The sequence below is a fragment of the Eumetopias jubatus genome, unplaced genomic scaffold, assembly GCF_037043125.1.
Source record: "Eumetopias jubatus isolate StellerSeaLion01/CBP00866 unplaced genomic scaffold, mEumJub1_p1.0 scaffold_9, whole genome shotgun sequence".
Taxonomy (NCBI): domain Eukaryota; kingdom Metazoa; phylum Chordata; class Mammalia; order Carnivora; family Otariidae; genus Eumetopias; species Eumetopias jubatus.
The window spans coordinates 44,127,851-44,140,086 of record NW_028274815.1 but is presented as its reverse complement, the minus strand read 5'-3'; the positions used below and the strand labels follow the sequence as shown (position 1 = coordinate 44,140,086).

Below are 12,236 nucleotides of genomic sequence, written 5' to 3'. Positions count from 1 at the left end.
ATTAAATTCATCATGGCAGAAAAGTTGAGCCAATTTTTTTTCAAGTATGTAAACATATTTTGAAATACAAGTTCGTTCCAATGCTGTGAAGTGGATATTACTTCTATATTTGATTGTTGTGTTTTTAATTTTTTTCACTAGGTTTCAGAGGATTTAATGGATTCTTTTAAATTTTAAAATGAAGATTTACATATGGATCTGGAGAAATAAAAACCATTCCATAACCTTTGATTAGCTACCCTAAAATTTATACTTTTGAATTTTTCTCAATGAGACTGGAAATGCTAATGTGGAATTTTAGAATGGAGAATGCTAAGCATCAAGCATTCTGATAAATCTGAAAAATTCCACCTAAATTTTTTTGAAGTTCAAATACATCATTAAAACAATGAAGCCAGAACGCAAGAGCAGTTAACCCTACATTGGACAGGAATTCAGTGTTTAGGTTAGAGGCAGAAGGACACAGATTCTAAGTAATAGTTGACTCCACATGAAAATGCTACAAATTTTAATAGATTTTATTGCATATAAATGTCTTTTTCTCATACTTAACAAAATATAGGAGCAGAGTTTGGAGGCGAGTAATGTTAGTTTCCTACATCCTCAGCCTGATGGAATGGAGCCCTACCCTATTCCTGAGGGATTGAGTAACCTGGTCTAATGTGCACTTTTGTTCTTTGCCATTTAAATCTCTCCTTTCCAAATTTGACCCTCTCAATTGGGTTATGGAGAGAAGCTTGACAAGGTGAGCAAATATAATTTGTGATACTGGTAGGATTTGGATTGGTAAAGAGAAAATTGGAGAATAAGCAGTCAGTTATAGTCTCTTTTGCCTATGTTTCACATCATTAAAAACAATTGGACTCAATTAAAATCAACATGAATATTCATGGTAATAAATGAAAACCATTCATATAATACTAGAAACTGATAATGGTCAAATCAGTCATACCTGACTGTGATATGTATAAAGATACATATGTGCATATGCATATGCACAAACATACATATGCAACAAATACACATGATTTGATATTTACTCCCTTACCCCCTGAATAAGCAGTAATCAGGAACTGAACTAGTGGTTGATAACTGACATATCTGATCCAAGACAGTTTAGGGAAAAGAAAACGTGGGAATTATTTGTACAATGCTATATATATGTTTTAAAATATATATTATAGATTACATTTTTATATATTTGTATTCCATATTTAAAAAACATATTTTAAAAATGTGACTTGTTGAGATAAGAATTGCATTTAATTTGAAAAATTCTGTATTTCATCTATAAAAAATAGTATATTTTGTAATGGGCGGAAGCAGTCATTGAAACAAGCATTGTACTTAGTTGTGTAGCCTTATTCTTTTGTACAACTTGTACCCTTATTTGGGGAGTCTTTTTTTTTATATGTTCTGAGTCTGTCTATTGTCAATTCTTGATTATCTCTGCTGATCAGAGTGTAGTAGTAATGGAAACAAATCTAAATTGCTAGCTATTTCAATTTGGGCTCTGGGATGCATTTCTATGCTTCATTTGAAAAAAAAAAAGATATGTATTCAGAAAATTAACAGCAGTTCCAAATAATTTTCTCCAGATTTTCAGAGGGAAGGCCGTTAAGTGTTTGGGTTTACAGACTTTTCCTGAACTATGGAACAGTAGGAGAGTCCAGATCTAGAGAGAGTAAGACTAAAACAAACTTCAGATTATAAATCTGGATGGAAGGATGGTGGAAATACTCTGTAGCAGTAAGAAAATTAAACAAATATTTATCATTGGCAGAATGGTCATAGTTCTTTGCATATACTTTACTAGTAAGATGGTTTGCTGCATAATTCAGTCTTTCTCCAAAAAGCCTAACCCTCCCAATCTGTTATGATAGTAAAACTATAACCATTTAAGTTCTGATTCCTGCATTAAGTCTTCCTTAGTTACCGGTGTACATGGTCATTGATTTTTATACAAACAAAATTATGCAAACCTTCAGGGAAAAATAACCCTGAAGTGATTTTTCAGTGCAAATTCATTCTCCCAGTGTTATAAAAGTGACATTTAACAAACTCGAGGCTTTACATGTGGAAGAAATTGGAGATGGGGATTTTTATAAGAAAAGTGAAAATCTCCTTGAGTGCCAGGCATCATAGGAAGTTTTGAGTGTAGTATACCACACCTGTCAGGTGTCTCCCTAAATTTAAATAGTCTTGTGCAAAGGAAGATGGTATATTGCTCTGTTATAAAAAGTAGCTCTGTAGTTACTCGGTGACGGTGACCCTAAACTTACCAATTCGATCTATTCATTAAAAAAAATCAGTTTTTCACTGATGAAATTAAATCAGTTGGTTATTCAATTTGTTTTATGCCTGGAAAAAATTCTTTTTATTCTAATGCTCTCATTTTAAAGTAAAAAGACAGACTCCTTTGTGGCAAAGCTGGAACAGGAAACAAGCAAAGAACTCTTTTTACCTTAAGTGGAGACATGGGTTGACCTAACTTGGATCTACTCAGTGGATTGATTTGATTGCATCACCTGTGCTTGTAAATGGAGACATTTCTATTTTAGTTTGAGGGTGTTCATTACTGCGCATTAAAGTAGAAGTGGCTAGTGGCTTTATGAAGAATGTCTCTGCCTCAGAAATGTCAGTGCCATTACTTGTCCTTCAGTCAGTGAACTTGCATTCCTTTAGGTTTTAGAAGCTATTCAAGTTTTAAAAGCCTCGAATTAAAAAGAAGGCAAATAATTCACACCTTAATCTATTAGAAATTAATGTTTTAGATTTCAGTTAATATTCGACCATTATTTGGCAGCCAATGATGGTAATATTTTATGAAAACTTGGAAATTAGACACATGGGAGGTACCTGGATGAGGAACACTAATTTTGCATAGCTTTTGATATCTGTGCAACACAGGCAAACCTATTGAAGAAGTACTTGTTTTATAACATTTTCCCATGAGACATATTCTAATTTTGAGATACTGTTATAATTGATTTCATCCTAAGATGTTCTTTCTTCATTAATATATTTTAAATAATTAATGTTTATAGTAGTGTCTTAGGAGCTGTCTCCTCATTTTTAACTAGTTTTGGATATGTGAGAACAAATCCAGATAATACCTGTTCCCTTAAATTGAACCAAATAATTATGGGAAGCCACAGTGTTGGATAGAATACCTTTATTTAGAAACAGCATCTGTAATTTAGTTTATGCTTTCTGGTTTTCCTGTGTACACTTGGATTGGTCAGCTTTAGTCAAGAAATACATTATTTTGAATTGGTTACCTAAATCCACTGTGATTTTGTTTCCTTGTTCCTACTTGGATATACCTCAAGAATTCCTGGACTGAAGGTAGTTGGAAGAAGAAGAAGCTAAAATGTGAATAAGTTGATATAAAAAATATATAAATAAATAAGAGAAGATGAATATTAAAATCTTATACTAAATATTATCTGGGGAATTTCATGACTGATTTTGCACAATTTTCCATTACCTCAGATGACTCAAAATAAAGGAAATTAAGAGACTCCATAGCAAAACTGAGACTGGATTTTATGTTTGGTACTAGATTCGATAAAATTTTGACAATCCTATTTTTCTAGAAAAAGATTAGCATTTCCGTATGTTGTTCCTAATTTCTAATGACAAACCAGCAATCAGGGCTTCAAAGAGTTATATACGTCCTGTTCACATAAGGATATTTTCTGATTCATCGAACAACATTTCTAGGGTGTTGCAACTCCTTAAAAGGCACAGTGCTAAATATTGGTTGGGTGAAGGTATTCAAAGTCCTTCATTTCTAGTAGCAAATAATTTCCATGAAGAGGATAAATTTTTCTGTCCACTGTGCTTTTGTTAGATTGTGTAGTCCAGTGGGTTTTCTTTTTTTTTTTTCCATTTAGTTTCTCATCATCCTGTTTAGCTTTCTCAGCAAGAATAGCAGGGTGTCTTGTTGATGGCTATCTCTGTGTATTCACTGTTGTTCTTGATTTACTATATTCTAGAAATAAAAGTGTGTTTAACTTACTATCTTCTCATTCTTTCCCTACAGATTATTTTGTCAAATGCTTTCTCCAGCTTAATTTAAATGATTTATAAAATATGGCTTTTATCACAGCCCTTAGGAGAGAAATATGTGCCATGTTATGGCCCATGTATCTTACAAATAGGAAAAACTTCTGGATGGGCAGTGTGTAGTTTTCTTAGTTCAGATTTCTTTTCCTGCTTCAGAACAGATTGTCTTACTCTATCTTGAACAGTCATTTTCTTTGTGGGCAATAAATATATTTCAAATATTTCATCCTAATCCAATTTTCTTGAAGGCAAGTCTTACTTAATTTAGACTTTAATCTTTTCTTTCATCACCAATACTGTATCTTATTTTATTGCTTTTCTCTGAATACCTTCATCTGTGCAGATGCCTTGCTGATAATGAACTTGATGGGAACTCTGGCTAGATCTTCTGTCAAATCTGCACAATCTGTATCTTGACCTCTTTCATCCATTTCCTTCTGCAAATCTATTTCTCAGCTTAGAGAAGTTCCTGGAGAAGTTCCAGTCAGCATCATCTTATAAGAACCATGTACTCTTTTAAGTTCAAGGTTCTGTATATGAGACATTATGATAAAACAAACTCAAAATAGAATCTCTTTATCTAGGAACTCCCAGTTCAAATCTGTTGCTATCAAAATTATTTGGATTCTGTCTTGCTATTTCTCTTCAATAATAACATTTTGGTCAGATTGCATGCCAACTACCTGATCATGTCTTCCACGATTAATTACTTTATAAATACACCTCCAGATTATTCTTTCAGAATGTACAAATTATTCCACCTGACTTTTCTTTATCTTTTGCACTAAGTCAAATAAAAACACTTTTTCAACAAGCAAAATTTTGAAACCAATCCTACATCTCTGTTCAGAATAAAGTTATAACCGTGACTTCAATAATGGGGTCTCTTGACTGAAATCTTACAATCACTTCATACCTTGTCTTGAAAGGCTAACTCATCCATTTATATGATATCATAGAAAGTATGCATCAACCCCATAATTGTAGTGACACTTAGTTTTCATAAAAATGTCAAGAGGCTAGATCCTAAGAAGAGTTGGAAATTATCTGATCCTGGCATTGCATTCTGTGTCAAAGAAATTTTTTTTAACTAATATAACTAAAGACATTATTGCAATCAATCATACTAAATTCACCTAAAAAGTCAGCACAGTTCACCACTCTGCATCCTTTTGATGCAGCCTAGTTTTGCATTGGGTTCCTGAAGTCATGCTCCATTTCCAAATAAGCAGTAGATAATAAGAAATATCAGTAGATTATAAGTTAGTTTTATTTCAATATTTAAAAAGTGTTTAACTCCATTTTTATTCTGATATCTTAACATTGGCAGATGTGTACCTTTTTTGTTGGGTAGTAAAATTTTTAAGGTGTTTATTGGAAGAATGAACAATTGCCATAAGTAATCTTAAAATAATGAACTTTAAATTTTGTATGAAAGGTGAGATGACACAAATAAGTTTCTAATACAAAAGATTAGTTTCTGAAACTGAGAAATAATGGTAAATGAATAGCACATTCCCTATAATGGTAAAGTCAGGAGATGCCTAATTTCTAAATCAAATGGGATCATTATAAAGCATAAAAAAGCAAGGATAAGCCAACTAGTCAATGATCCAATAAGTAAAAATAGGAAGAAAATAAGGCTTCATAGGGCCATTAAGTGTGAAAACCCACAGAAAAAGAGCTGTTGACTACAGAATTTGAATTTAGATTTAGTATTACTGAAAATAGAAATACAATAATACAGAGAGGGAAACATGCAGAATATCACTGCTTTCTCTAATAAGCACAGAAAACGTCAAGTATAAGAAAAATTCCATTTTTTCTTAATACATTCCAGAAATTGTTTTTCTATTGTCTTTAATTCTCTAAAGACATTCTTTAAATGTCTCTAACATTTATTTTGAAGTGAAAGATGGGAGTAATGTTGCCAAATCCATTATCAGCTTGAATGTAGTAGCATCTGTGTTTCAAAATGCTCCTAACCTGCCTATTTTGCTTAATTTTTAAATTGTGATTATTTAATACACTTACACATTTAGTGAGCTAAGAATGGCAGGACTAAAAATAGAATTATATTTGCTTGAAACATAAGAAAAAATTTTAAATAAAGAATATTTTTTATCTGCATATAGAAACAAGCTTTCTTTGAGCTTTACCCATTTATGATGCCATGATGCCATGAATTGTAAGCTATTACTTTTACTAAAATATTTTCTGTGGAAAGAGTGGGTTTCACTTTTCATATATCCCACCAGGCAGATAAAAATCTGGCTTCCATGTGGATGGTTTCTGGACCTCCTTGCTCTTCAATATCACCCCTTTTTGTTTTATCAGACTACCCACTTGACAACTTTGAGTGGTTCATCATTTTTAACTTCTAAATCTCCATTTAAAAAAAAAGATCTTAGTGTTCTCCATATTATTCTCCCATCTTGCCTGATTTACTCCCCTCCCCCACCCCCCCACCCCCGCAAATGGACTCAGAGTTTAAATAAAGCTATATGACTTTAGCTTTCCTGCATGTGACACAAATGTTTGGTCAGTTAGCATCACTGGGTCACTTAAACTTGACCGTTGACTGTGGCAGTATAGGGACCCTATGGTTATAGAAATCCTGATTTTTCTTCAATTTTGAAGGTGGGCTCTAATAACCCCATTTAGATATATGTTATATTCTGTACACACAGAAAACCTGGTCAAGATTGACAGTAATATTTTATGCTGAAGATAACATTTTAAGAAGTAGAAATAGGCATTGGTTTTTGGCTTATCTTTTAAAATGTGCCTGTCACACAGCCCCTCCTTGGGTACAAAAAGGAAGAGTAAAAAGAGTTGCAGTTGTAGCAACAGTGAATGCATTAGTTCTTCAGTGATTCCAGTAAAAAGGGTAAGTATCCTTTTAGTACCATGTACTGGCTGGAGATGCAGAGGCCAAGGGCTTGATGAAGGTCACACAGCAGGGCAATGGAACTTCCAAGAAAGACATCTGAGATTCCCCGCATACCGTTCCAGGCTTTAAGAGCTGCAGCCCTTGCTTTCTCTCTTGGTGATCTTCAATGCTTTAAACAGGGGTTTCATCCCCTTTGAACCCCACTATGATTGTCCCTGACAATGCCTGACAAGGCGGGGTGCTTCTTCATTCTCCTTCTCCCAGATGGTCCATTTATCTGTTCAAGAGAGCCAATGAGGAATTCATATGGCTGGGCTGCTTAATATCATGGATGCCCACCCATATCTCTTTCAGCACCTAATTCCTTCATATGCCTCTTTCACCCAATGACCCACTCCCTCTTCCACTTCCCTAATCCCTTCCCAATAGGGTACGTTTTTTTATTTTTCTCTTGCTCTCTCTCTCACTCACTCTTTTCTGTATCTCTCGGAAATCAGACAGGAGTTCAGAGCACTTTCACTACCTTTTATGAGGTAGATTGTGATGTCATAGATGGGGGCAGGGCTAGTCAACTTTCTACCCACCTCCCAACCTGTGCTGAGGGAGCTCCGATCGGGAGTGGAAGCAGTGATTCCTCCATGGTGAGTAACTTTGCTTTCTAATGTAATCTGTCTCATTGTAAACATTAATTTTGAAAGCAGGTGGATGGGGATTCAAAGAAATAAAGACGTGACCACTCAAGTCTTCTTTATTTACTATTAACCAACTTTGGGCAAAGGATCTACTTATTTATTCTTTGTATGTTTTGAGAATTCCACAGCACAGATATATTCTTCAAGCATGATCTAAACTTGAGATGTAGAAATGGTATTTCATTCCTTTATTTCTTAGTCTTTCTTCCCATTGGGACTGAAAGTCATGCATATGTGGAATGAATCCATTCTGTAGTTCTTTGGTGAGCTTCTTTAAGGAAGGCTAGTTAAGAGAATGTGTTCTTCTTCATTTGAAAGATTCCAGGGTCACAAAATATCCTTTATTGATGTTGGCCCAGAGAATCAGTCTGCTCTTTTAAAATTGTGGGGTAAAATTGTGAAGAAACTGACATATAAAGAATTAACAAACTTGGTTTTGATGTAAACAAATGAAAACATTCTAATGTAAAGAAAATAATATTTAAAACAAAGGAGGCACCACTCTTGCAAGATTAAGGTTGCAGCCATTTCAAGGTGTCACAGCCAAATTTGCTAACTTTTTTGTTGATGTTGTATGTCATAACACTGACACTGTTTTGTAAGATTTCTTCGTAGTTAAGAGCTGTGAAATGTCACTGTTCTTTGTTTCATTTGGGTTTCTATAATACGATTACTTCTTTTGTATGCCTTAGTATTTAGAAAGAAAAAAATCCACTGGAGTGAGCATTTTTCCTCCACTTGCCTTGTTCTCTCCAGGGTACCTATTAAAACTGTCAAGATGTCAGCTTTTATATAAAAGGGCAAAGGAAGTTCATGGAGGTGGTTAAATCTTTAAAGGATGTTGAAGCATCAGAATGGGTGTTTTTAAAAGGGTTTGACCATCAGAATGTGAGGCCCTGTTAGTTTTCATGGGGTGGGATAAAAGCTTTTTGGTGTGGATCATGGGTATTAGGAAATATGTTAAGAGGATATCATTCATTTTCTTCAAAGTGTACATCCCTAGTTAACTATGTGTGTTTATTGGTGTTGGAACATTGGAGGCAGTTTAAAAGGAAGAGTCCTTTCTCATCATTAGCTTTTCTGTTATATGTAGAAACCTCTCTCCCTCCTGCCCCGCCAAGTTATGCATTCTTAGAGCTCAAAAGTACTAGAGCTAATCCTGTTCTTTTCATTACCTGGGGTGAAGCAGCATGGCAAGTTCTGAAGTAATTTTCCCACCTACACTTTCTAACTTAAAGAAGTGACTGTAATGGTAGAAATTTCAGGTACAATAATGAAAAATAGAGCCATAACTGGCCAATAGGAAGACTTAGGTGATAATCATCTATAGTCAACTTAATATTGCAATGTGGGGAACAATGCCAAAGTCTTATATATTGGGTGATCTCTCTCAAGTCTTTGGCCTACCTTCCTTTAAAAATGCTAGCCCCTCAAACCCAGGTAGAAGGAGACCTTCAGTGCCAGAAAAATCTAATGTCTAACTATAGCTCAAGTTTTTAATGTCTTTTATCAACCCTTCATACAGCTGCCAGGTAAGGAATGCTCATATTTACAAACAATCATCTTTAACTTCGTGAGTTAAGAACAGTTGTGTTGTGCACTTGTGCAAATTCAGAGAGTCTATCATGGAATGCATTGTGCATGCACTTGTTTATCTTCATGTGCATGTTTCATTTATAGTGGTGTTCATTATTTTTTAATTCATTTGTATGTATTAAAGTTCTAATTTAAAAATACTATATATTGTGCTGTAAATAAAACACTGAAGTGTAACAGAAGTTGAATTAATTTGGGGTCTCAACACTGGTAATAGTAATTTCATTTCTGTCACTAATTAGGTAACTGAAAGAGAATTACTTAGATCTCTTGGGCTTCAGTTTTCTTTGTAAAGTGGTGATTGATCATCTACAGGATATATCCTAAAGTACCCTGCTCTAAAATTTTGTGGTTTTATAATATATTTTTTAAGAAATTGCTTATGGGAAAAAGACTGAATAGTTGATGAGACATTGTTTTTGTATGAGACCTAGCATTCTATAGACCAGAAAGAAAAGTTCAGTCCAAAGTAGGTTTTAGAATGTACCCTATATTTGATGTAGTGTTATTTGGTTAACAAGTGGGCTCTGTTCTTTTAAATGGACAATATCAAACCTGTGATAGTTAGCTATGTCTTTTTTTTTTAAAGCTTTTATTTATTTATTTGACAGAGAGAGAGAGAGCAAGAGAGGAACACAAGCAGGAGGAGTGGGAGAGGGAGAAGCAGGCTTTCCTGCTGAGCAGGGAGCGCAATGCGGAGCTCGATCCCAGGACCCTGGGATCATGACCTGAGCTGAAGGCAGATGCTTAACGACTGAGCCACATAGGCATCCCTAGTTAGCTATGTCTTGATTTGGAAGATTGATTTGTTTTGTTAACTCCATAATTTTGTTGTTCTGATATTTCGAGATTAAAATAATCCTTAACTACTAGGTAATGGATGAATCTACATATCACTGGGAATGTAAAATTAAAAACTACTTATGCAGTATTGTAGGAATTATTTTGTGGTATTGGTAAGAGTTGATGAGTAGAGAATTGGTGGGTATTAAGGTATGTGTTATGAGGGATAGAACACATATAGGGCCTGGCTCCTGCTCTTGAGGAATATGCAACCTTTTTGGGTGTCTAGACATGTGCCAAATGTTAACTTAGAGGCAAAGACAGTACATGTCTAAAGAACTAAGATATATCCTTGTGATGTTGGGTAGACTGGATTGCACTGGGAAGGCTTTTTGAGAATCTGAGAGCTTCAGCTCACTTGGAACACAGCAGTGGTTTAGATTTGTGTTACTGCACATAAGGAGAGCAGGGAAGCATTTCAGGTCATCAAGACCATGAATTGTAAATCTTGCAGAGGAGGTCTTGTGTTTAGATATGCCATGTATCAAAGCGACACATCAAAATATTTGCATATAATCCAGTCCCATACCTTTCCTGAGCCCTTCCTTTTAATCATTTGCTGACTTTATAATATATATTAGACCTGTTTAGAAGAGTTGAGGAGGCTGCAAGAGAGTGAAGTGTAAAGATTATTTATTAAGATGTAATCAGGCAGCCATTTTCTCAGTTATACAAAAGATCATATCATCACTCACAGCCAGCAGAAGAGAAATAAATAAAAGGGAAGGAATTAGGGACAGGAGACTCTATCTCTGATACATTCTGATTTTCTGACAAAAGTGGAAAGGGATTATGTTACCAGTGACAGATTTAGAAATATTGATGGCTGTGAAGAAATGCCCATAAGCTAGAGAATCCACGTAAGCAGGACAATTTTCCCTCTCTGGGAAATTTTTTTTTTTTTTTTTTTTTACTGTAGTCATCTTTATTAAGCCACAGGATTCACAGGCATTTGGTAGCTGGTGTCCATGAGGGCAGCTGGCTGACCTCCCTGCCCCCACCCCCCTTGAGTCCCCAGCTGCGCAGTGTCTGGCTGCTCAGCGGCAGACTGGAGCAGGACAGTTCTGGTTGTCTCCTTGAGAGATAGCTTCCTCTTTGGAAATGGCCTCACTCAGGCCCTGCAGATCATCGAGCAGGACAGAGAGGGATCCTTCCAGAAGGTTCTCTGTGTACTGAGCAGGAATTATGTCAGACTTTGCTCTCAAACAGCCAATGTTGAGAAGGTTTAATCACTAAAACCTCACACGATTATGTAAGTTTCCTTCCCCAGTGCACTTGGAAAGAGGGTATTCATCTGGGCATGATTTGCCCACATTGACAACAAAGCACACTTATGTTTGAAAGCTTCTCTGGTGCTGTAGATTCATAGATGATTTGCAGTGTATACTTTGCATCATTTAGAGAGCACTATTTCTTGTATTTCTTGCCATCCAAATTCCTTCTAAGTTATTACTTTGGGTTTTCTAATAGACTGGAATTCCATGAGTAGAACTGGTTTTTCACCTATCCTAGATTCTGAAGACTTAGTTTACATCACCCAGTAAAATGTTTCTTAATTTCATATCATGGCATAAAAATGAATTTCTAGAATATGCCATCTCAGGAAATCACTTTCAAAAGCAAAATTTATATATATGGGAATGATGAAATAGCATGATCAGTCTGTGTTCTCTTAGAAATAATTTTTCCCAAAAAAGTTCAAGTAGAACTTAGATAAAATGTTGTCAAACAGTATAAATTATGAAAGGAATATTAGAGATATTAGGATTATGTTTGTCTCAAAATAACAATGATAAATGCTAGCACTTCTAGAGATGATTCTAGTATCAGATTATAATTCAACAAGTGTTTATTGAGTAAATAATATGTGATATTTACTGTCCAGTGAATGGACATGGAATTAGCATGGAAAACAGAACCATAATCAGTAACTGTAACAGTAATTATAGGTTTTAATAATCACTGTAACAGAAATATATACAAGGTGATGTGGGCATTCCTGAAGAGAAGGGGGAAGAGGAAACTTCATAAAGGGAGTAATATTTTTTTGAACCTTCATGGATAAGTAGATGAGAGTTTTCCAGGTAGAAGAGGAGAGAAAGGATTAGCTCAGGAGAGGAACGGAATGCCCATAGTTTTGA

At 35.0% G+C, this 12,236-nt stretch overlaps 1 protein-coding gene across 6 annotated transcripts in view; it reads left to right on the top strand.

The window, feature by feature from the left end:
- Positions 1–12,236, top strand: part of CTNNA2 (catenin alpha 2) — a 944,211-nt gene that overhangs the window by 906,342 nt on the left and 25,633 nt on the right. For 4 of the 6 annotated variants that reach the window (XM_028122406.1, XM_088026192.1, XM_028122403.1 and 1 more), the window contains one exon: positions 7,462–7,605. The exons of the other annotated variants lie outside the window; for them this stretch is intronic. In XM_028122406.1, coding sequence (XP_027978207.1) covers positions 7,462–7,605 — 144 coding nt within the window. The remainder of the gene's footprint in view (positions 1–7,461; positions 7,606–12,236) is intronic. 6 annotated transcript variants of the gene reach the window in all.